Source organism: Zalophus californianus, chromosome 8, assembly GCF_009762305.2.
Source record: "Zalophus californianus isolate mZalCal1 chromosome 8, mZalCal1.pri.v2, whole genome shotgun sequence".
In the NCBI taxonomy this organism is placed as follows: domain Eukaryota; kingdom Metazoa; phylum Chordata; class Mammalia; order Carnivora; family Otariidae; genus Zalophus; species Zalophus californianus.
Window position 1 is genome coordinate 58,722,383 of NC_045602.1, and position 25,628 is coordinate 58,748,010.

General features: G+C 35.5%; 1 protein-coding gene across 7 annotated transcripts in view; it reads left to right on the forward strand.

Moving 5' to 3' along the window:
* Positions 1 to 25,628, forward strand: part of LOC113937823 (WD repeat containing planar cell polarity effector) — a 435,562-nt gene that overhangs the window by 122,046 nt on the left and 287,888 nt on the right. For 6 of the 7 annotated variants that reach the window (XM_027622691.1, XM_027622688.1, XM_027622689.1 and 3 more), the window contains 3 exons: positions 9,967 to 10,081; positions 12,828 to 12,961; positions 16,480 to 16,671. In XM_027622691.1, the coding sequence (XP_027478492.1) occupies positions 9,967 to 10,081; positions 12,828 to 12,961; positions 16,480 to 16,671 (441 nt within the window). The remainder of the gene's footprint in view (positions 1 to 9,966; positions 10,082 to 12,827; positions 12,962 to 16,479; positions 16,672 to 25,628) is intronic. The other variant, XM_027622694.1, reaches the window with a different exon arrangement.

Genomic DNA, 25,628 nt, shown 5'->3' on the forward strand with positions numbered 1-25,628 from the left:
CTGTGCTTGGTATGTTAAATTAGAGCAAAGTTATAAACTATTTGGGAGAAGTTATAAAACTGCTCAGTATTTTGTGATAGATTTTTATTTTTAAAGATTTTTGTGGTTTTATATTTCTAGCTGAACAAAAAGAAGTAGTAACAATTTAACGATACTAATCCTAAGAAATCTCTGCTGTGCTTAAGCCCAGCATCATACTCTGTGTTGTTAAATTAGGAAGGTATCTGACTGCATATTAAGGGTGAGTGTGTGTATGTGTGTGTTTGAATTAACTCAGGAAGTGCCTGTTGTCAGTCTTTAAGAGGTGACGTATATACAAAATTTCCAAACTTACTTTTCTGGAACATCTTCAGAGATTAATATTTCCCAGACTATGCCTTGGGAAATGCTCTTTTAGATTTATGCTATATTAGTATTTTATTACAGGGAAGGAGAAGCAGAATGTTTCAGGGGCAACTGTTGAGTATGGTCCTAATCAAAGAGAACAGATAAGGAGTTATATTAAGAATGGTACATTTTAGAGAATTGAAGAAAATCGGCAGCATATTGGTGAATTTGAAATCTGTTGGGTGAAGGTGACCAATTAAAAATGGTAAATTCAAACAAAAGGAACTGAAAAAAGATTTAGTGGTGATCTTTATTCCGTTTTAATGTTTTAAAATTTAAAATAATGGGCGCCTGGGTGGCTCAGTTGGTTAAGCGACTGCCTTCGGCTCAGGTCATGATCCTGGAGTCCCAGGATCGAGTCCCACATCGGGCTCCCTGCTCAGCAGGGAGTCTGCTTCTCCCTCTGACCCTCTTCCCTCTCGTGCTCTCTATCTCTCATTCTCTCTCTCTCAAATAAATAAATAAAATCTTTAAAAAAAATAAAGTAAAATTTAAAATAATTAGGGGTGCCTGGCTCATTCAGTCGGTAGAACATGTACTCTTGATCTTAGGGTTGTGAGTTCAAGCCTCATGTTGGGTGTGGAGCCTACTTAAAATAAAAAATAGATAAAAAATTAAAAAATAAAATTTAAAATAATTAAAATGACTCCTTACCACTCTAAAATGGCATACAATAAGAACAGGTATATAGTAAAAAGTAAAAGTACCCCCCAACCCCAAGCTAACTTCCCCTCTTCATGATAACCACAGTTAACAGTTTGGTTTATGTCCTTCCTCCATGTATTTACAAACACTTCTCTGTGTTTATGTATGCATATACATTTGTTTTTAAAATAAGTGGTATTACTCTGTACATACTGTTCTGTAATTTGCTTCACATAACTGTATAACATACCTGTCAATGATCTACATCTACCTCCTTATTTTTAGTAGGTGCATAATAATCCATAATTTGGATCTACCATACTTTACAGTGATATTCTTTTTTGTAAGTAAATAAATTGGACATGGATGGACAATCTAATAAAGCATTATGATAAGAAAAAAGAGTGTTTTGATTTTTTATTTTTAGTAAGTGAAATTGCAGAGGAGAGGGACTCAGTCCAGTTTCCTACTTGATCCTTTTAGTAAGGATCCACTGTTGTAGTTCATTTTCAGTATGATTTAAAGTCTGACTTCTTACAAACAGATTTTGTGGCATAAAAGCATCTCTTTAAAACCATAAAATAAGAAATATATTTGTGACCAAATAAGAGTGCTTCTTTGTTTTTAAAAAGTTTTATAGAAAAATACCAAAAACATATAAAAAGTTAAAAAATCATCCATAATCCCAATTTTTAAAAACTGTGTGAGGCCAGAAGTTAAAATTCATGCCTCTAGCTCCTAATTTCACCTCTTTGAGGTATGTTGTGTCAACAGTTTTGGGCATATTCTTTCTGACATTATCTTGTATTTATGCACATAATTTCTACATGCATATATATACACACACATACCACAGCACTTTTTTCCTAATAAAATGGGATGATGCTCTTCATGCAGGTCTGCAACTTTTAGAAATTCTGCACACACCCCTTACTCAACAATGTATCATAGACTTGGGCAGAAAACTTCTGATTAAATAAACTTATCTTTTATGTTATCTCTATTTGTTTTCTTGTACTAACAACATTCACAATAACCAAACTCATAAGCTACTGATTTATTAACTGGTATGTCAGTTTATTAATTTATAGTGTCATAATATCTGGCATCATAGATTTTTGTTCATTTGCTTGGGGCATTCCCACCTGATGGCTGAATTACTCAAGAGACAAAATTATAGATAAGAAGGCTGATTGGTGAGCTAAGAATTAGAACAAAAGTGAGGAGGTGTTCTTACAGGATATTTCTCTCAAGCTATGGTAGCTCTCTGACTTGCCCTGGGGCTCTTTCTGTCTTGACAACCGGCATTAGTTATCACTCATTGCCCTGAACATGGTGAGAAGCATACAGAACAGGCTTCGTCCAGGCTCCTGATCTGAACTGTGCACAGCTCACCACTCCATTTACGATATCTGACCAGGTGTTCAGACATTACCCTTTCTTTATGTGAGGAAAGTGTTGATTAGAATTTGAGGATCCCCCAAATCTGCCTGATGCAGATAGGGAGAACCTTCATCATAGCAGCTCATTTACGAGCACTCTCTTCGGGTGAGCCTCTGTGGAAGCGACTCACAGATAGAGCTGTGATCACCAGTGTCTCCAGACATTGCCATATGTCCCCTGGTGGCCAAAATCAGTCCCAGTTGAGAACCACTGGTTTAGAGGGTGACTGGGTTAGATTGAAGAGTGAGCAACAGAGAGGAAGAGAGGAAAACTGGATGGGATATTACAGGGTATTAGTTCCTCAGTGGTGTGAGAAAGAATACTGAATTTGTCCTATGTCTTGGTCTCTACTTTTCCACTAATTATGAGACCTTTGGTTAGTTGCTTTACCTTCCTGGTCATGAATTAGTATGAGAATTAACCTTGTTACTATTATTTTTTTTAACTTGTATACTTATTAGATACCGGAGTTGTACTGTCATTTTACATGCACTATAATGTGTATAGAAGTCCTATGTAAATTGTAAAATTTTGTACAAAAGTACTGTGCTATCTGGTATGATTTCCTGTTTACTTCTTACCAATGCTTTTATCCCTTTTGATCTTTGAAACTACTGGCAAATAGGAGATTTACCTTTGTACTTTTTATGTGTGTATGAATTTCACCATGATTATAAATATTTTCTAGGAATGATCACTTTTATGTAATAATTATATATAAACATAAAAGAGGTGGCTTGAAAATTACATTAGGGATTAAAAAGTAGCATTACTCATAGTAAATGAGAAAAGGAGATTTCTTATATTGAAATAGACTTAGCAGGCAAATTTCTAGGCATGTATGTATTCCATATATTGAATAGCACTATACAAATCTTTGGGAAACCCCATTGTTAACACTTCTCTATCCAGAAAAATACCTGTTTACTTCTTGTCCTTTTGTTTCTTGTCCTTAAGTCAATTCCCTCTGAAAAGTCAATTAAACTTTTTTTGTCCTTGTCTTAACTGCATTCACTTTTGTTTCTCCACTTTAATGGATTAGTCAGGCATGGTTTCCCTCTATACTCAAATGTTTGCTGAATGAAGGAATAAATTACAGAAGACACGTTATCTTTTTTCCAGCAGGTTATCTGCTAAAATGATCAGTGACTCTACTCTTCATTATAGATTTCCCCAATGTAAAATTGTTTAACTATCGATAGCTCTCAGAGTTTCTCCAGAATTTATCCCATGGTTTGGATTGGGGGCAGGATTGAGTGACTGTTGGGTACCATCGTGATGTAAATTCACTGGACCTCCAAGGGAGTGGCTCTATAATACTTTAAATATTTCCTTCAGCCCTAGAATTCACTCCAGTGGTCCTAATACTTTGTTGTCTCTCTGGATTGTGGTGTTCAGCACCTGCTGTTTCCCACATGCCTGCTAATGATTTTGGGAATCAGACTTTGCTGCCTGTTCATGACTTAATTTTCAGATCATGGATTGAACCTGTCACTCATTGTTGATTTTTAGTACTGACCCTGCATACCTTTACTTTTCATTTTCTCCTCAGATGCAATAATAGTCACATGGATTTGGGGAGAGTTTTCTTAACCAATGAGAATATTGAATTCACTGGAATTGTTTGTGATCACTATTATAAAATAGCTCATTTACAGTTACTGCACCAGTTCTTCTTCAATACTTGAGACCAAGTGTGATGCATTTCTCTTCTCCGTGGTATTGAACTCTCTCTTCTAGGTAACAGCCATTTATCCTAACCAAAACCTTCACTTCTCTCTGAAATGAGGTCTTCTCCTGTATTCTATATATATTCTACTAACATGTGTCTTCCTTATTCACCATTGTATCCCCATCTATATACTTGGATTATATAGGAGGCACTCACATATTTTGACCTAGTGAATGAAATGAAACTCAGGTTCTTGTGGTTGTTTATGTTTTGTGTAGATTAATGGTATCATCTGATACAATTTTCTTTTTCTTTTCCCGGTGCCGTTTCACCTCCAATTAAGTACTGAATCTAAGGTTAGCAGAAACCATTTGAAGAGCCATTTGAAGATTATGGGAATCATTTCCCATTTTCTTAAAGAGAAAGCCTCTTTGGTGTGAGCTTATTGGAGAAAATGAGGAGAAATGATAAAGGCAATGGAAAGAAACATGGAAAGAGCAGAAATACTTCCTGCCTAGGAGACCGTCTGAGAAAAGAAAAAGTTTCCGTTCCTGTTTTGCCTTAGTCATGTTCTACAAAAAGAACAACATTAAAATTAGAACAGTTTTGGGAAATCTCATGGGCCTTCCATTGATTCATCCTGTGGATCTAGCCTCAAGCTCAAATCTGCTCTGTAGTGGCTTCGCTTTACTTCTCTCCTCTTTTTCATTTTCTGAGCTGTCAGAATTTTCCAACGGCTTGCAGTAGGATGGGACAGTATCTTAGTGCCCCTTTTTCTTCTTGTCGTGCCAAATCTTACATAGGCCATTTTGGAGGGTTTAAGAACAAACCTTTTGGGGAAACAGATGGAAACACTTTCTTGTCTGAACTGGAATATTCTTTTCCTGAACTTCAGACTATTTTTTCCTGATTCTGGTTATCTCCATTACTATATCCAGGACTATCTTTGACACCAGTACTTGGAAACTTTATGCTTTCCCACAGGTTGTTTTATAAAAATGCATTGATTCGCATATTAATTTATTTGTATCTTATTATTTCAAAATCTGGTGTCAGAGATACCTCTAGGCCACAAGACATTTAGAGATCTATAATGATGGACATACCTTGATCCTGATGAGTACCCAACCTAGGTTTCAGTAAGAGGGCTAACCTGATCTTTTAATACCTCTAAAGTTTGGAATGCTCCAAACCTCAGACCATGGTCCTCTTTCTCTTTCAACTTTGTTGATTGATTGAGTGAAATGTTTTGTTTGTTTTTTTTTTTCTCACAGTTCTAGAGACTAGAATTCTAAGACCAATGTGCTGTCAGGGTTGCTTTCTGGTAAGTCCTCTCTTCCTGACTTAGAGACATCAGTCTTCTTACTATGTTAACATATGGCCTTTCCTCTCTGCGTGCACATGGAGAGAGAGAGAGCTCTCTGTTGTCTCTTCCTCTTCTTATGAGGACACCAGTCAGGGTGGATTAGGGCCCCAACCATATGACCTCTCTACTCATTTTTTCAGGACAGCTTATCCAGTTCCATGACTTTAAACACTATCTTTATATTCTTGATGACTCCCGAATATATATTGCTAGCCCTTACTTCACCCTGAACTTCAGACTCATTTCTAATTGTCTACTCAATATCTCTACTTGTATGTCCATAGACACCATAAACTAACATGTCCAAAACCAAACTTTTGATTCCCCCTAAATATGTGTCTCCTTGAGTGTTCCCTGTCTCATTAAATCCAGTTGCTCAGCCCAAAATTTTTTGAGTTTTTCTCTTGTATGCCACATCCAATCCTTCAGCAGGTCCTAGTTGATTCCCTTTAAAATATATCTCAAATCTGTCCACATATCATTTCTTCTAGCATTGCCATTCTGTCCAAGCCATCATCTTCTCTCACCTGGACCACTGCGACAGGCTCTGAATGGTCTCCTTGGTTCTACTCTTGCCCAGACCCCTCTTTAAAACATAAATTAGATTGTAATTCTCTGCTGCTTAAAACCCAGTGATTTCTCATCAACCTAACCTGGCGCAGCTACCTCTCTAATTTCATCCTCTGTGAATATCACTGTCACTCATTTCCCTCTAGCTACTCTGCCCTAGCTTTCTTCAGTCATTCCAGGCATATTCTGACCTTAGAGTTTTTGCATTTGCTGTTCTCCACCTCAAGTGCCCTTTCTCCAAATAATCCGATGGCTTGTTCAATAACTTCATTTAGGTCAAATGACTCAAATGTCATCTCCTTAGAGAGATCTTTTTATTTATTTATTAGTCATTCTGCTTAAAAGAGCATTCTCCTAAAATCCCCATCTTTACTGTGCTTTATTTTTCTCTGTAGTTCTTGTTGCTATCTGACATTATATCAAAACTATTTGCTTATGCGTGTGTCCACACTAGAATGCAAGCTCCCTGAGGTGAGGGAGGCAGGGACTTTGTTGGTTACGTTCACTGCTGTATCTTCAGTGCCTAGAACAGGGCCTGGCTCATACAAAATACTAAATATAGATTTGTGGAATGAATGAATGAATATGTAAATAAGTGGCTGCACCTATCCTTCAAAGAAAGATTCTGAAGGAATGCTGAAACTCGCTGGGCAGGATTCACAGTTCCCAAATCACTGCTCCAATCTCCATGCTATCTACTGCAACATGCATGCTTTCTTACTGTACTTCAAAACTTCACCTTCGAATCCTTTCCAGCTTACGTCCCTCTTTTACCTACTCTCACAGGTTGCACTTTACATCTCCATCCCACAAAAGTGGTCTTTTAGAATTCATTTTCTAAGATAACAAATGCTCATACATAGAAACAGCAGTTGCTCTTAGGACATGAGGGTTAGTTCATGATAGTGGTGCTGAGAGCAGAAAGTAAGGAAGGAAATTTGAAACTTGGACAAATTAAATTCCAGAGTTCTGGAGGAACTTGCAAATATCTTGGAGACAATATACTTATGAAATTGTAGCAAATGGGAAAGGTGACAAAAGATTGTACTGGTGATAACTCACCTGGAGTCTAATGCACTCTGTCTAGTATTGAGTCCAATCTGGGCACAAGATTTTTAGAAAGACAAAAAAAAAAAAGTGTTCAGAGATGGCAAATAGTATAGTGAACATACATCATATGAGTAATGGTTGAATAATAGTAATAGTAATTGCAAACATTTACTACGTGGCAGGCATTATTCTAAATACTGTTTGTAAAAAGTTATTTAATGCTCATCCTATGAGGTAGATGTTACCCTATCTTTTTGGATGAGGAAATGAAGTTATAGAGAGGTTAAGTAACTCCCACAAGGTCACACAGCTAGTAAGAGGTAGAGCCAATGCTGATTTCATGCTGATTCAGAGTCCATGCTTAACACTATGTTACTATCTTTTAAAATTTTAAAGTGTGCTATTGAAGAAAATTTTAGATTATTATAGAAGTTCTTAGAAGGCAGTATTAGCCTTTACCTCAGGCTCAAGCACCACCATCTCCTACTCAGTCTTCCCAGTCTCCCCAGTATGTACTCCAATAATAGAACCTGTAATAGCACTAGTACACTTGCTTGTATCCCTCTTTCTATTAACGTATCTTTCAACTATTTTGAGGATTATACTTTATTCTCTTTTGAGCTACTAAGTTTAGTTTAGTGCTTGGCATATAATCAACATTCAGTTTTTGTTGAATGGAAAACATGAATAAATGATCTCTAAGTCAATTAGAACTGTCCAGTGATAAGATCATGAGCTCTTGATCACTAGAGGTATTCAAGCATGGGCTGAATGCTTTAAGGATGCTTGAAGGGATGCTGCAGAAGGAACTTTCATGTCATTGTGGAAGATTAGACTAAGTTTCTAACTATGAATAATCTAATCCTATAATGAGTTAATTATGATTTTTTTCTTCCAACATTTAGTTAGCACCTACTGTGTGCCTGGCATTGATTTAGGCATTGAAGATACAAAGATAAAAGTGGCCTAGCCAATATCCATAAAGAGCTAGTAGTCAGTGGATAACTAAGAAAAGAGATGCTCAGGAATATAGGTGTAAAGTCTTAGTGGATAAAAATAAATAGAAAAGGACAGCTTTTATTTTTTATTATATCTTTTTTGAAGATTTTATTTATTTGACAGAGAGAGACACAGTGAGAGAGGGAACACAAGGAGGGGGGAGTGGGAGAGGGAGAAGGAGGCTTTGCGTGGAGCAGGGAGCCCGATGTGGGGCTCGATCCCAGGACCCTGGGATCATGACCTGAGCCGAAGGCAGACGCTTAACTATTGAGCCACCCAGGCGCCCTGAAAAGGACAGCTTTTAGAGATGTTTTGAATAAATGGGGGAGGGGGAAAAAGCTGTGACATAGGGGAGAACTGGGTATGAAAGATGACCCTAAAATTACCTGCCTGAAAAGGGAGAACTTAGAAGTAAAGACCATGTGTTATGTTGTTATGGGAGAATTCCCCAAAGAGAAGTATCAGTGTTTGCCATCAAGGTGTATTGCAGGGCTGGATGTAATTCAGTAGAGATTAGTTTGTGAATATTTTGAAATTCTTGGAACAAATGTTCTTCTCTTATTAGTCTCTCAAACGAATAAAGATGGTAACCTCTTCCCTGCCCTCTGCCCTGTGTAGGGGCATTGACATTAAAAGGACAGTCTGTTAAGTCATGTGAGACCCTTCAGTTTCTTTTCCTATTCATGTGCCTGGAATCTGTTAGGCAGTGGGGAAGTAGTAGTCTTTCTTTATATTAGCCTGGTCCCTCATGCTGCTCATCCTTCACACATGTCTAAATATGTCTTGACACAGAATCATCCTTTCTAGCTGGGACACGACTCCTAGGTAGGTGGGGAATTCCCCTGTTTTGCTTAAAATCATAGTTGTCTTTGAGTTTGGCTAGCATGTTCATGATTAGTTTACTGACAATTGGTTTTTTTTCTTCTTATACCATATGCTCTTCCATGATTCATCAGCTTTGAGTCTGTTGCCTTGAAGGTGAAACAATTTCTTCCAATGTTGATATTTCATAATCTCATAGATAACAAGCATACGCATATGCATAGTCCTTTCAGAAGTTTTAAACATTTGGAGATGAATGAATTATGCTGCCACAAATGGAAAGGAGCAGTATAAAATCATAATGGTGATATCCAGTCATCTTTTGTTGGTGGTTGGGTGAACACTGATATTGATAAAGCCCGGGTACTTTACTGTGTTTATCTCTTTTTGAGAAATTGTTTGTGACATGTACTATTTGTTTGTGAATATTAAAGTTTAACATTTTACTTAAATTGACTTGATTACATGTATTTAATATTTTAAACTGACAAGATCTTTATTTGTAGAAGTGGGGTTTAAATTCCAAATAAATTGTAACATTCACTTTTTATATTGTTTTGTTTATATTGTAATGGTTGCATCTTTTCTATATTTAATGTATAGCAACAACTATTCAAACCTTCAGAAATCTTCTTTTAATTTCTGATAGAAATAGTAATCTCTCAAAATATTTTAATAGAACAGTACATTTTTGAAATCAGTGCAAAGCAGTTATTTCTACATTGGTGTTTTCTAAGTGTTTTGATGATTAGGCATCTAATAAACATGGTCTAAATTCAGTTTCTGCACATAGCTTTAATCAGTGCATTTATTGTGGTGCATCATTTAGCCCCCCTGTTTCTATTTACTCAGAATGGCAGTGATTGTTTTCAATGAAGAAAAACTCTTTATAATTTCATGGTGTAGATGCTCATGTAAATATCTTTATAATTTAAATACATTTAAAGAGAGATTTTTGAAAGACTCTAATTCGCAGTATATCTCTCCCCCTGACCCCTTTACCTGGTTTTAGCTCCTCTTTGGTTCAGGTGTGCTGGTGTCCCTAAGCCTCTCTGGGCCGCAGCTGGAAAAAGTGGTGATTGACAGAAGCCTGGTGGGGAAGCTCATCTCCAACTCCATCAGTGATGGTAATTACCCCCATGTGCCTACATTAACAGTGGTGCAGGAGAAATAGTGTGTCAACAGGTACACTAATTATTACCACTGGGGACTTGGAAACACAAGTAATCACTTATAATAGCATAGTTACAACCCCTGGGACCAATACAAGTTTTGACTAATATTTACTACAAAAATTTTGTCAAGCCTTAGGCTCATACTCTGAGTATTTTTCACTTTTTCCTTTAAAAAATGTGAATGTATTTTCAAAAGAGGGTGTTTTTTTGGTGTGTTCTTTCAAAATTAGTCCCCTATTGTTGACATTTCAAATATTTTTCATTTTCAAATGAATTTTGGATAAATAACCCAAATGTGTCAACACATCCACCAATTAAAAAAAAAAAATCTATGATTTGGCTAGTAGGAAGATCCTTTGTTACCAAAATCTATGAATACTAACTTTTGAAAAAATTTGGGCAGTATTTCTAAATATCAAAAACCAATGCCAAATATACTAGATAAAGCCAGATCCTTTTAAGTATACCACAATCAGTATATACTTGCTACAAAGCACATAATAAAGGGGCTCCTGGGTGGTGCAGTCAGTAGGGTGTCCAACTCTTGGTTTCAGATTGGGTTGTGATCTCAGGGTCAGAGATTGAGCCTGGGTTCGAGCCCGGAGTTGGGCTTCACGCTTATCGCTCATCATGGAGTCAGAGGTGGCTTGGGTTTCTCTCTTCCTCTCCTTTTGCCCCTCCCCCACCCTCACACTCCCACACACACATGGACGTGCACACACTCTCGCTCCCGCACTCTTTCTCGCTCAAATAAATAAATATTTTTAAAAAGCACACAAAGATTTTAAGCCAATTATTGAAAAGGTAGGATACTGACATTTATTGAGCCCTAAAAGGCTCTATAATTCTGTGTCAACCTACTTATTTCATTTAAGTAAAAGAAAACTTTATGTGGTATAGTTATTTCCATTTTATAGATAAGGAAATTGAAGCTAAGACACTAAGGAACATGCCCATAAATGAGATACTAAGGAACAGCTTGAAAATAACCAAACTGAGATTGGAACCCAGGTTCTAACTGCAGAGCCCATTTTCTCTCTGCTATACTGTGCTGACTCCTGAGGTTTTAAGGTTATATTCTTTTATTGAAGGTAAAAAGGTTTAAGAAACAGGTTGCATTATCATTAGTGATTGAAAATTGTCAGATTCTTAACTGAATAATCAAAACAAAGTGTGATCTAGTGGAAAGGACAGAGGTGAGAATACAGAAACCTTGCTTCTGCTGTGTGCTATCACTAGCTACCTCTGAATAACTTAGACCCAATTTCATCATCTTAGAGAAAAGCACTTTGCAGGATGGCTATAATTAGCAACATTCTTGATAATAATAAGCTGGGGATAGGATTGTAAGTGTGCCGTTTCCTCTTCCTTACAGGAACATGGTGTCAAGGAAGCTTCTTATGGAAGAAGTTCCATTTTCATATGTGTAATAATTGACCCCTTTGTTGACACTGCAAATAAAATAGTGGCTGTGATGATTTTGTCATGTTGATGCTCCTGTATAAGAATTAAAAGGAGACTCCCAACACTATTCGTGTCTCTGAGATATCTCTTTTTACTTGTTTCTTTTATTTATATCCAAAATAATACACTCTCATGAGACCATGATAACAATGTGATTTCTTGGCAGTTCTCCAGATTCTCCTGTAATTGTGTAGATATACTGTTGGTTGCTGCTTGCACAGCCAGGGTATGGAAGTAAAGAAAACTATATGAAACATTCAATAATTTCTTTATGGTAGGAACAATATAAAACATTTCTCAAGTTCCTAATATACTAAGTTTTTTATCAATTCTTATAACATTAATAATCCTTTATGTAACTCATGAATATTAATTGTCTGCCTACTTGTGTGCATTAGAAATAAGGCTGTAGAAATATTTTTGCTAATCTTCATTATTAGATATTAATTAATATAATGTGCATATTGAGTATAATATGCTTTATTTCATTCAGCTTGTATACCCTCAAAAAGAAGGTTGATTGATGAAAAATTTAAAAAAAAAAAAAAAAAAATACAGGGGCACCTGGGGTGGGTGGCTTGTCATTTTAAGCGTCTGACTTCTGCTCAGGTCATGATCTCAGGCTCCTAGAATAGAGCCCCGTGTTGGGCTCCCTGCTCAGTGGAGAGTCTGCTTCTCCCTCTCCTTCTCCCTCTGCCCCTTCCCCTGCTTGTGCGCTTGTGCATGAGCGCGTTCACACACTCTTTCTCTCTCTCTCTCTCTCTCTCTCTCAAATAAATAAATAAATCTGGAGAACACTGATCTGTATCCCCTAAAAAACCAGTTTATTCTCAGATGGTTTATATCATGTAAACACAGGATTAAAGGCTAAGTACAAATAAAAGTAAATGTTTTCATCTTTACATTCAGGTATGAGATAGTCTTTATTTTATGCTTTTCTAGCCTTGGTTCATTTGGTGGTTGTCCCCAAACATCAGTGTATCATAAAATGGTATTAGGAAAAAGGGAAAGTATCAAATCCATGCATGACTAGATTGATGATTATTGTTTATTTGTAATTTCTTTAATATTCTTGCAAAATAATGATATTTAGGAGACTAGTTATTTCAATTGGTATTTATCTTTTGAGAATAGCTTTTTGTAATATTTTAGTGAAAATTCTCAATTCATTATCATTTTATTCTAATTTAGCATTTTATAATATTATCAAATCTTTTTTGTTTTTGTTTTTTAGCTCTTCTCACAGACAACTTTATCATCTTATCATTTTTGACACAAAACAAACTATGTTTTATTCAGTTTACCAAGAAGATGGGTTCTCCTGATACAAACAAAAGACTGGAAAAACTCTCAGCCTTGGATTATAAGGTAGAGATTTCAATTTATAGAATTGTATTATTAATTATTAAGGTATGCTAGAGTATCCCATGGATATTATGCTCATTCTTGAACATTTCTAGATTTCAGACAAACCAGAGTTAATTATATGATTAAGGTTGATTCACTGAAAATAGTGGCTATCATACCTTTTCTTTTTTACTCTCATTATGGGAGTCTAATAATGGCATGTTTGGAGCAATTTATTAAGTACTTATGGAAATCAAAGATAGACAATAGAGACAAGTTACACATTTGAAAATGGTTTTCTTGCTAAGGGCAGGATATACACCATTCTCATTTTTCCCTAAAACCCCATATCATCTTTCTAGGCAAGGATAGCTGCTCTGGCTTCCATTTCACAAGAAAAGAAAGAAGAAAGAAGTCACTTTCAAAGGTTAATAGAAAAGTGTAATAAACAAGGAGTGGGAAGACCCCTCACCCCCCACATACACACACGTACACCCAACTATAACTGGAGAAAAATGCAAAACGAAATCTCCTTCATATGTTAGTATCTCTCCCTTCACTAACTCCAGGTAATTTGTTTCCTTGTATCAGGGATTTTACATCTGTTAAGGCAGGATTTTTATTTTAAATGATGTGTTTAATATAAGTTTTGCCATATTACATTTTAACTGCTTGGAAGGCATACTCTCTGTTAGGATGAGTATCTAATACATTTTCCAGGCTGTTTCAGTTCAAGGCCTCTTTTCAGCAATGACTTGTGTTTGCAAGATTGATCCAACCTCTGTGACGTGGATTTGAGACAGTTCACTGTTCACTGGGAACAGAGCTGATATACAGCTTCCTTAAAAAAGATGCACACTTATGCCATACCCAGAATATCTATCTATAATACGGGCAAAGATTTTTAGAAGTCAGCTTTGTGGCTTGAAACTTTGTGTGTTTTTTAAAAAGTAGTATTTAAGCTAACCTTTTGCCCTTTGGGATTATTTCTTATTGTGATTGAGGTGGTGGTGATATACGGAGGATTTAATTTTATTTGGTAGAAACATCTATTCTAATAAAAAAGATTTTTGACATGGGATAAAATATATTAAATGAGTTTTTCATTGTGGTAATAAACTAATTTGGTTTTCTTTGCCAACCTTGTGGATCTTCTGTAATATTTTGTATATACTGATTTTCTTTAACGAGTCGGTGGTATTCATGTATTATATTTTGGTTAGTATAAAAACTGGTATTAGCACTCTTAATTGGATGTTATTTTCTAGATTGGCTAACTGTAGGTTTATTTGAAATGTTGCTTATTTACAAATACTGGTCTTTAAAATGCACCAATATAGAAAAAGTAAATAAATTAATGAAATGCTCCAATATGCATTAACTCAATATATTTAAAATGTTTTCAGTGCTACTAATATAAAATTTTGTATGACGAGTTCCTCTGTCTTAGCTATGATGGATATTTTAGTAGTCTTCTCAGCTGAAGGATAGTAGCTACCCATTAATGAGATCAGAGAGAAACTGTCAGGATGTTATCTTTTCTTATGAAAAGATATGAAAAATAGACTTACTATATGGACTCTTACACTTTAAGGGAATTGCTTATTTGTTTCTTTTTTCTGCCTTTGGATTTGAGGATAATGTGGGTACTCCACATCATTTCTATACATTGGAGAAGTAACCTGCTTCCCTTTGGAAAAGCCCATGGATTTCATTTTCTGGTCCAGTATTTAAAATACAGTTATTTAATACTTAGTAAAAATGGCCATATGTCTATTGGAAGGATAATTTAAGAAATTTGTTCACTTTACTTGCCCTGTTGACCATCATGATAGAATACTGATGCCATTAAAATTCACAGGAAACAGGAAATTTCAGATTTGCACCATAGGAGGACTGAAAGTGTCAGTCTCTTAACACTATTTTCTCATCTAGAAATTCGTAACATGCTTACATGGCAATAGGATATCGAAACAATGTATGTTTATTTGTGAGGACTTAGCAAGTCTATTATGGTATTTATCTCAAGAAGATAAGTAGTTAAAATAATGATATTGAGAGCATAAGTATAAGAATTTTCACTTTGAAGCCTAAAGTACATCTGTGTTGTCTGTCATTGCCCATTTGAATTTTAAAACAAAGAAATAGTGTAGAGTATTTATAACTCTGCTTTTCTTTACAGCTGTACCATAATTTAATTCTTTCAGATTGAAATAATTTTGGCAGAGAAAATTGCAGGGTAAATATCCTGAAACTGCTGACCTTTAACAAGTTTTCCAGTCTACATTTTAAAAATCCAATTCAATTTATTTAACAGGAGAGGGACAGTGCAAGGAGTTAAATGTTTACCATAGGAGAACAACACTGGTAATTACTTTGATTTCAGTTCCTTTTGATGTGCATTCAGAGGATGAAGAGGTCAATAATATTATGGCCATACAAATAGAAAAGGGTTCCTTTTGACCATATTAAAAAAAATAGCAGAGGATTATTAAAGCATTAACCTTGATTTTAATGGCCTTGGTTGAGTGGTGAGATCACAATTTGGATGAGCCTGATTATTTACTAAATACAATACATAAATGCAACGGGTTCTTAACACCCATTGCACTCTGGCATTATCGCATTACTGCCATCCTTTGTTGCCTTGCAGACAGGAATATGAAAGCAATCTGTCATGTAGTGAGACTGGCTCCAGAAGCATTTCTCTGATAAGAAGACCCCCTGCCCTTTGCTAGTGTCTGGTCCAGTAGGCTTAGCCATGCGCTTAATCCCCAGAAAGTGGTTCGATTATTGCTGACCAGCAATGGCAAGATAGTTTTTTTTTTCTTCCAAGCTATCAACCTTCCATTAATTCCTTAAGCAGAAATACGGTGCAATCTATATTTCCTTGGCATGTGTCACCCAGATGGTGCTGTGCTTATGTTTTCAAATAACCATGTTCCAAAATAACATAGTTTGAATAATAAATTCTACAAATCCTTCCTAAGAAAGAGAAGCATAATTCTCAGAAGCTGCATAAACTTTTACGCATGATGCTGTGTCTTATCCCTTTATGCAGAATATATGTCTCATATATTATTCTTTAAAGTGATATTTGCCTCAAGTTGTTTTTCCTTTTATTGTTGTCAGTCATTGTTAACGTGTTATGTCTTAAACAGTAGTCAGATACTCTTGGTCAGCAGTACTGAACTTGTCATTTAATATAGCTGGTCTTAAATCCTATGTGTAGGTCGAAGCTGTCAAGCAGCCATGACTGTACATTTTGGTATTGATTGGGATTGCTACAGCCAATTCCTCCCTAACTCACATTTCTCCTTTTCCTTTCCTCTGCTAAAAATGGGGAGAATTTTGAACATATGTCTTTTTTATATATGTGTCAAAAGAATTTGGTAAATTCTGACACCTCCTTAAGCACATGTTTAACATGCATATTTACTTGCATTTATCTACATTTACAGATGCTTTAATTTTTGTAATACTGGGAGGATTTTGCATTAAAAAATGATTCTCATATGCTTTTTTCCCTTAATCATTAGATTTCCTATTACGAGATACCTGGCCCAGTAAACAGGACAACAGAGCGTCATCTAGCTATCAATTGTGTTCAGGATATAGTTGCTTGCTGGTGGCCACTGGTCAGTGATGATGCTTGGCCTTGGGCCCCCATTTCTCCTGAGAAGGACAGAGCCAATTTGCTGCTCCTAGGTTATGCTCAAGGAAGACTGGAGGTAAATTTAAAGCAAATATATACATTTTGTTGAAGAGCAAATAAAATAAGACTCTTAATTTTTCTGTTCTGAAATAAAGATGAATACTTTTTTAAACCTATAATTTATTTTCCTAAATTCTCAAAAGAGGAAATTACAGTAAAGTGGGATCCTTAGAAGTATCATATCTATAGGGTAAACAGACAATTCCAGGGCTGGCTTGAATCTCACAGTGATTAAGAACACAGGCTTCTGGGTTCAAATCCAAGCTCTGCCACTGTGTAGCTCTCTGTTCTTGAGCAAGGTATTAAGCTCTATGCACTGTGGTTTCATTGTTTGAAAAATAGAGTTAACAAAGATAAATAAGTTAATACATGCATCTAGAGCAATACCTACATATAGTAAACTCCCAAACACAGATCACTGTTGTGATTCTTGTTATTACCATTTTTAGTAGCGTCATTACTGCCTGCCCATAATTTCATACCTGCCAAAGCTATGTTTTCTGTCACCTTCTTTATACTTCAGTCATTGAATCAGCAAACATTAGATGAATGCTTATTTTGTGGAAGACTCTGTGATACCAAACCATGGCTGAGGCAAGAATTTATAAGGAGGGCTGTAGAGCGGTGGCCTTCTCAGTCTAGTATCCTGCCTTGGATGGGAGCACCAAAATGGTTAATCTAGGAGTGTTGGGGGGGGCAGTATTTATCCTATCTATTCCTGACCATGGTTCCATCATCATTCATTATTGTGAACCTATGGGTAATTCCAGCTTGTACCAGTACTTTGAGTATGGAATTCTGTTTTTCTTTTTTATAATTTAAAACAAAAGCAACTTTTCCTATTTCTTTTTAAGTTTTTGCCTGAGTAAAATATAGACAGTCCCAACTTAGACATAGTTTGACTTAGTATTTTCGACTTTGCCATGGTACGAAAGCAATACATGTTCAGTAGAAGCCATACTTTGCATTTTGAATTTTGATCTTTTCCCAGTCTAGTGATGTGTCTACTCTCCCATGATGCTGGGCAGTGGCAGTCAGCCACAGCTTCCAGTCAGCCATGCAATCATGAAGATAAACAACTGTTGCCCTTACAACCATTCTGTGTTTTGCTTTCAGTACAGTATTCAATAAATTACATGAGATATTCAACACTTCATTATAAAATAGGCTTTGTGTTAGATGACTTTGCCCAATTGTATAGGCTAATTTAAATTTCTGAGCATGTTTAAGCTAGGCAGGGCTAAGATGTGGTGTCTGGTAGATTAGGTGTATTAAATGCATTTTCAACTTAGGATATTTTCAACTTATGATGGGTTTACTGGGACTTGACTCCATTGTAAGGCAAGGAAAACTGTGGTATGTTTCTATATTTTCTTTAAATCTATTATCTATTAGGCTTTAATTCTGAGATACAATGAACAAGTCCAAGTCCAAGTTTTTTCTATCTCTACCTGCCTCTTCTGGTGTTATAAACTTTCAGACTGTCTTTTAAGACTGCAGAGTCATTTTTAATTAATTAACCTTTTTCTAGAACTTTTCCAATTTTGTTGCAGTGACTAAAACCACTTGTAATGCTTTAGGTGTGGATTTGTGAGGCTAAGGAAGTGCTTTGTTCCTATTCACTTGCTTTTCATGCCTAGTGCTTTATTGATCTTGGGTTCAGAAGCTAATTGAGTAAAAGACTACATCAAAATGATTGTAATGAAGCTAATTAGAATTCTGTTAAATGTTCTGCCTTATAATAAAGGTAAAAATAATTTAGTTATACTCTACATAAATTACCTTTATTTGAAATGAGTGTATTACATGAAATTAGGAGTGTTCTAAAGGGTATACATATGGTCTACATACCTTATCTCCTGGTGTCATCTAGATCATGGACTTTGGAGTTGGACAAACCTAGTTTACCTGTTGGTTGGACCATATACATGCTAACTGTGTAACCTTAGTCAAGTTTACTCCCTCTAAGCTTCTGCCTGCCCTTAGCTAATTTTGTGTTCTTTGCCCTTGGGTAGATCACCTATTCTCTCTGACTTTAGTTTTCTATTTTTAAAATGATGGATTTCCACCAGATAGGTCACCTCCAGGTCTGTGACACCTCTAAAAAGTGCTCACCTGGATTCTGAAGCCATGGATCTGATTTAGCCATTGCTTGCTCAAATGCCTTCAGTAGATAGGAAACTAAACTTAGCTTCAGCACTGAAAGCCCACCCTGACTGGCCCTGACCTACCTTTCCAGTGGTATTTCCTTATACAAACCTATGTTCTTCTAGCCAAGTGGTTTACTCATTGCCTCTTATTTTCCATGTCCTGCCTGTACACATTACTGGTATTTCTACCTGAAAGGCCCTTCCTTAGGTTTCCACATCATTCAACAACTATTGAGCATGGCCATGGAGTAAACACTGTATTTCATTCCAAGGGATCTGAATACAAAAATAACCCTGCTGCAGGGATCCTAGTGTCCAGCCAATGAGCGACAAATATGAAGTAAATGCACTAAAGCATTAAAGGATGCTGTGGATAGAGCATGTGCAAGCTATCATAGGAGCCAGTGGGGAATGATTGATTCCACTTAGGGAGATAGGAGGAAACACTAAAGAGGCCTTACAGTTTGCTCAAATATGAGATTGGCAAACAGTTTTACTTTTACTATCCTTTCTAAGTTCCATATAAAGGTTGTACTAGCCCTCTGGAGTGATTTGGCTAGCTTTTTCTTTTTCTCCTCTTTGAAACAGTAACGAAAGGAATTATCTGATACTTGAGCGTTTGGTGAAACTCACCTGTAAAACTGCTTGGGTGTGGTGTCTTAAAGGAAGGTAGATTTTTTTAAATAACAGATTCCAGTTTTAAGGGCTGCTTTTTTTTTTCAGGAATTTTGAAGTCACTTTCCTAAATTTGTATTTCTGGAAAATTATCCATTTCATGTAAGTGTTTTTGAATAGATTTTCATAAAGTTGTATATGATACTTGCACATGATTTTTAGTTATTCACCACTGATTGCATAGTTAATGCCCCCCTTTTCAATCCTACTATATTAAGATACAGAAATTCCTTTTTTTAGCAAGAGTAGCTTTTTCTTGGATTTGGCCCTTTCAGTCATTCTATCAAAGTTAAACTGTTGGAAAAATTTGTGAAGATTACTTTTGCAGAACCTCACGTTGAACTTCTGTATGCAAAAGGTGAACGTCTTTGGAAGAAATCTCTAGGGAAATAATTGTTTCTTTTTTCTTCACATGTGAAGACATAATTTTTAACTATGAATTAATTGTAGCACATTTTTTAGAATATGAACGAAAGCCACTAGTCTATAAAAGTAATTTTCTGGCATATGTCTTTAAATTTTTTTCACTGGCCACCAATAGACTTCTTTAGCTAATCATCAGAATAAAAGATACAATCTGCTCTTAAACTCTAAAATTCAAACTAAAAGAGTAGCAACCTCATAGAGAAGAAATTTAATCTTTGCATCTGTTAAAACTATAGAATTTTTAAAAAGCATTTCCCATCCAAGTTCAATCAGAAAATATAATAAGCTTTTAGTTGGAAAGTGACAAGATCCTAGAGTAGTGGTTCCTAGCCTTGGCAACACATTACAATCACCTGCAGAGCTTTTACAAAGGGGCCCACCCAGACCAGTTATATCAGAATATCCAGAGGGAGAGGAAGCACCAGTATTCTTTAACAGGTTCCCTAGGTGATTCTCATGTGCATCCACATTGAGAAACACTGCTTTACAGCAAACTTAAAAAAAGAATTTAAAGCCATCATTTTTGCATAACAGACCATGGAAAGGATAAAGCCCACATACTGAACCAAATGAGAGTTTTAACAGTAGATTCTAAGTAGAAAATTGGCTTACCAAGCAGCTAAAAAAAAAAAAAAAGAAAGAAAAAAGAAAACAAAGGAAACATAGAAATAAGCTCTCTGTGACTGAATTATCTGTCTTTCAGAGGAGGAACATTTTTTAATTTATTTTATGGATATTAGAAAACTCCTGGTCTAATTTCACACCGCAGAGCTCTAAACAACAGCACGTATCTTATTTAGAAGCATAAAGCAGAGAGAGTTATGTAGTCTAGAAAAAAAATTCCTTTTGAAAAATATACAATAGATAGTGTGTAGAAAAAGAAATTTTTTATCAATAAATTCATTTAAAAGCAGTTTTTAATGGTATAAGTGTGGATTGTCATATATAACACGGTAATGATTTTTATTTAAATTCCACATACGCTTTATGCTTTCCTTTTGGAAAGTTTTAACCATCATCACAGAACTATTTAATTCATTCACTTTGTCAAAAATATGATGACAACACAACTTATTCTTCCCTTACCTTTGTATTTCAACAAGTATTTTAACTTTTCAACTGTATGGATTAGATAATGCTTTCTGAGTATGGTCGTAATTTCAAGATATATTCCTCAGAAGAGGTCACCTGAATTTGTTTACCAAATTAATCAAAAACACTTAAGCAGAGCTATTAAACCTTAAAACGTGTTGTCAGGGATAGGGAAATAAAACCTCACAAAGATAACTGTTTTCCTCTAAAATTTAAAAGCCATTTTTGTGGTGATTTAGAGGAGCAGCAACTAATGGAAAAGTAAAAATGTGACCAACTTTTAATATAGCATAATTTGATTAAAGAAGCATTCAGAAAGTGTTACACATGCATTCAACTGAAAAGCCAAAATATTTAAGAAACATCTCTTCCAAAGACATGTATGTATTGTGTTATCTTTCAACCAAATAACAAAGATTTTATATTCTCGGTGTGATAGCTTTTAAAAGATCTCTTTATTATAAAACATGCATGAAGAAAACCACACAAAATAAATGTATAGTTTAATGAGCTATTATGAAGGAAATACCCCTGGAACCACACTCAGGTCTAGAAGAGGAACATTGCCAGGCACCCAGAAATACTATTATGTACTGTCATGATTTCGACCCCTTCTTGGTCCCCAAAAGTAACCTCTATCATGACTTTCCATCACTTTCTTACATAGCCATGTAGTTTTTATCATCCTAATGCATCTCCCCACACTGAAGTTGAATATTATCCACTTAAAACACTAATGTGAGACTCCCGGATGGCTCAGTCAGTTAAGCTTCTGCCTTCAGCTCAGATCATGATCCCAGGGTCCTGGGATCGAGCCCTGCATCAGGCTCTCTGCTCAGCAGGGGAGTCAGCTTCTCCCACTCTCTCTGCCCCTGCTTATGTTCTCTCTCTCACTCACTCTCTCAGATAAATAAAATCTTAAAGAAAAAAAACCACTCTAATGTATCTTTTGATTTACAAGTTCCCCCTCCATCCCTCTCTTTTCCTTAAAATTGATCTTTTGAAACTGCAGTGTCCCAATTTTGTTGTTTTTCCATAATCGTAGTAAGGTTCAACATGTTTCTCTATCATTTGAAAATTCTACAAGTTAGTCGGTTTTGGCAAGACTATATGGGGCGGTGTGTTCTTTTTATCAGAAGGCATGTAATGTCAAGTTCTCTCTTGGTTGTCTGTCTTTTAATGTTAGCAGCTGTTAATGCTCGGTGCCTACATCCATTAATTCATTAGTTGAATTAATTCATTCATTAGGATTGCAAAATGGTGATATTCTAATTATTATTTTTTCATTTATTAATTGGGATACTTTTATAAAGAGATGCTTGTACTCATCTCCTATTTGTTTTCCCAATGGATGAATTCATATAGATAGTATAATCAGGATAAATGTCAGTTTCTTTTCTTTTATTTGCTAGTTTTCAAGATAATGAAATGGTTCCTTATCACTCCCTGAAGGTAACCAATTTGTTTTTGTTTTTCAAGTAGCATTATTAATTGATGGATTTAAATATATTTGCCTTGATGGGTTTTATAAATTGTATCTGTTATCCTTTTGAAAGCTCAAACTTGTCTTATGTTTGGGAACCTCTACAAGTTGGCTCTTCTTTTTGTCATGACCTCAGCAGTCTTGGGTAGCTTTCCTGCTATTTGGTATGACAAATATGTCCCATGCTTATCTTGTATATTTCCTGCCTCAGACCTGGAATTAGCCATTTCTTCAATAAGCTCTGGTTTCTTTTAATGGAAAATGGTATTTTAAGCCCAAGTTTGGGAGCTAGTGATAGTATGTTGTTGTTACTGGATTCGTCATTGTTTTCAGGTTTCTTTAGTAGAATGAGCTAGAGATTTTATACATATATATGTATTCAAAGTGAGTTCACATTGTTATTTCTACCTCGAATTCAGGATACAGGGGTTTTAATTTAACAGCTTCTATATAACATGTATCTCCTCATTTTCATACCAAAAATCCTAGTTTGCAGGGACGTGGGGGACAAATTATAATATACCATAATTACTTGCTTACTTTAGCTCACAGTATACACCTAACAGTCTGAGAATAATCATACTAATACTACCACTAATATAAATTACTGAGAACATTCAGAAACTTTTTGCCTATGTTTTTATCACTTCTTTCCTTTCCATTTTTAAATAGGTGTACTTTATTTACATTATTGGAGCATAAAGTCATTACACATAATGTTCTCTGTCTTTTAATCTTCATCTAGTCATCCATGGGTTTTTGGTTTTGCTATTTAGTTGAATTGTTTCTTTTGTGTGGGGATTTAGAGAGATTCAAAACTATAGTGCCGCCATCACCACTTTGCCAGAATCAGGGATGCTATATTCATGGTCATATTTAAACACTTAGTTTTTAAAGCTCTCCGCCCAACATGGGTCTTCAGCTCATGAGCCCAAGGTCAAGAGTCGTATTTTCTACTTACTAAGCCAGTCAGGTGCCCCAATAAACACTTAGTTTGAACCAACCCTCTATAGCCAAACATGAAACATGACAATCTTGAGCCTATCTCCAGCTCACTGTAATTGCATTTCTGCTTTCTGTACATTCTTAATTTCAGAATATCTCCCAGACACAGTAACAGTCATATTGACTGCTTATGCTTTTCCTTCTCCTCCTCTGTACTGTTCCTATTTTGATGACTTTTGGATCAGTTCTGTCTACTTTTTTCAAATTTAGCTTTTTTTAAGAATAAAAATGAAATCATCTCAGTGTGTGTTTTTCAACAAGTTTCAACCTTAAAGCTGACTGATTTAAACTTGACTGAAAACAGTTCTCTTAGGAAGGAAACTATCAGCTTGTTTATCCTTGAAACTGGGAAATTCCAAGACCCTTGGGACTCTTCTTTATCTTTTCTGCCCTTTCTTAGCTTGAATTTTTAAATTCTTACCATTTCTTTCTTTATCACACAGTTTTCTTTAAAAAAACAAACACACAAAAAACAAATAGCAAACAAAAAATAAAACATTGAGCCATGGTCATCCACCTCTTGTCTAGTGTCACAATCTCTCTTAATTGGGCACTTGGAACATTGCATAGCCTTTAGCCTGTGTTTCTGTGCTTTTCTTTGTACCTTCCTGTTACCTTAGAATCAAAGCAGAGATCTTTTTCTAGAGACTTCCAGACGACTTTGAGCCCATCACCACACATTATAAAAGTCTTCGTTTTTTCATCCCTTAATTATCTATACTGTTCTTCCCTGTCTCATTGTTTGCCTCTTCATTATGCTTGTATTAAAACTTTTCACCATGTTCTTTATCACAGCCATTCCCACTTGAATTCTACTGATCTGTTCCTGAAACCTGACATATGTATTTTAAGAATCTTTAGAGAGTTATTAGATTTCAGAATTCACCTAATCTGGGGAATGCCTGAAGATAGGATTAAGACCAAGAACTCAAGGTTGCTAAGAGAGTAAATCTTAAAAGTACTTATCATAAGACAAAACTTTGTAACTATATATGGTGATGGATATTAATGAGACTTACTGTGATGATCATTTTGCAGTATATACAAATATTGAATCATTATGTTGGACACCTGAAAGTAACATAATGTTATATGTCAATTAGACCTCCATAAAAAGAAAAAAAGGCCAAGAACTCAGTGAGAGAAAGGAATTCTTGATTATGAAGTTTGTAGAGGATAGCATTAAACATGCCTTATGGAAGGTGATAGTAGACTTCAAATTAATCTTGGTAGCTTACATGAATATCACCCGCCAATGTCTTTGGATTCTTTTCTCTCCTTTGTGCTTTTTTCTTCAGGGCATTGTCACTTAACATTTCTCCCTTCACTACACACCACATTTTTTTATTTCTTTATCTTAGCGTTATATCTTGGCCTGATTATCTCCTGACTAGTACTTCGAACTAAGTTCATTTGGGGAGGAAAAACTAGTTGCATGAATATGAGAGATGTCTGAGTAGATGCAAGTTTGGATTTTAAAAAGTCTGTTTTTTCTTGGTATTTTGCAATAACTGTATAATTGCATTTGGTGTTTTCAACTTCTTATTTGCAAATGATCGGCTAACAGAGCATCTTATAGCTAGAAAATGTATTGACACATTTTCCTTCCATATAGCTCTTCGGTCAATAGGGTATATTTTAATAACTTTAAAAGGCTGCTGAAAATGCAGTATAACACTTCATTTTCATAATCTTGGTCCATCACATTAGCATGTTTGCAGAAAAACTGAATGACTGAATTTTCCTCTCCTGCATCTCATTGCTTTATTTTAGCTGAGTTGAGTCCATTTTTATTAATGATTACTGTTTCTCTGTGCTTATAAACAAAATGTCTTGCTTCAGAATTCTAATTGGAATCTCAGTCCACTTTTCCTATCAGTTAAAAATATTAATATCACATTAGGTAACATGCAAGTATCATTGCAGGAATCCTGATTGACCTGAACTTTTGCAATAAGGTTTTGTGCCATGTCAGTCAAATTATTTATAAACATTTCTCTGTGAAGATATACTTAAGTCATTATGTACTTAGTACTGCTTCTTGTTTATAATAGTACATGATAACTTTATCAGGACAGTATCTATATGTACAGATTTCTTATTTTCATGGACTGAAATGTTTCTTTCATTCTGATAATATTG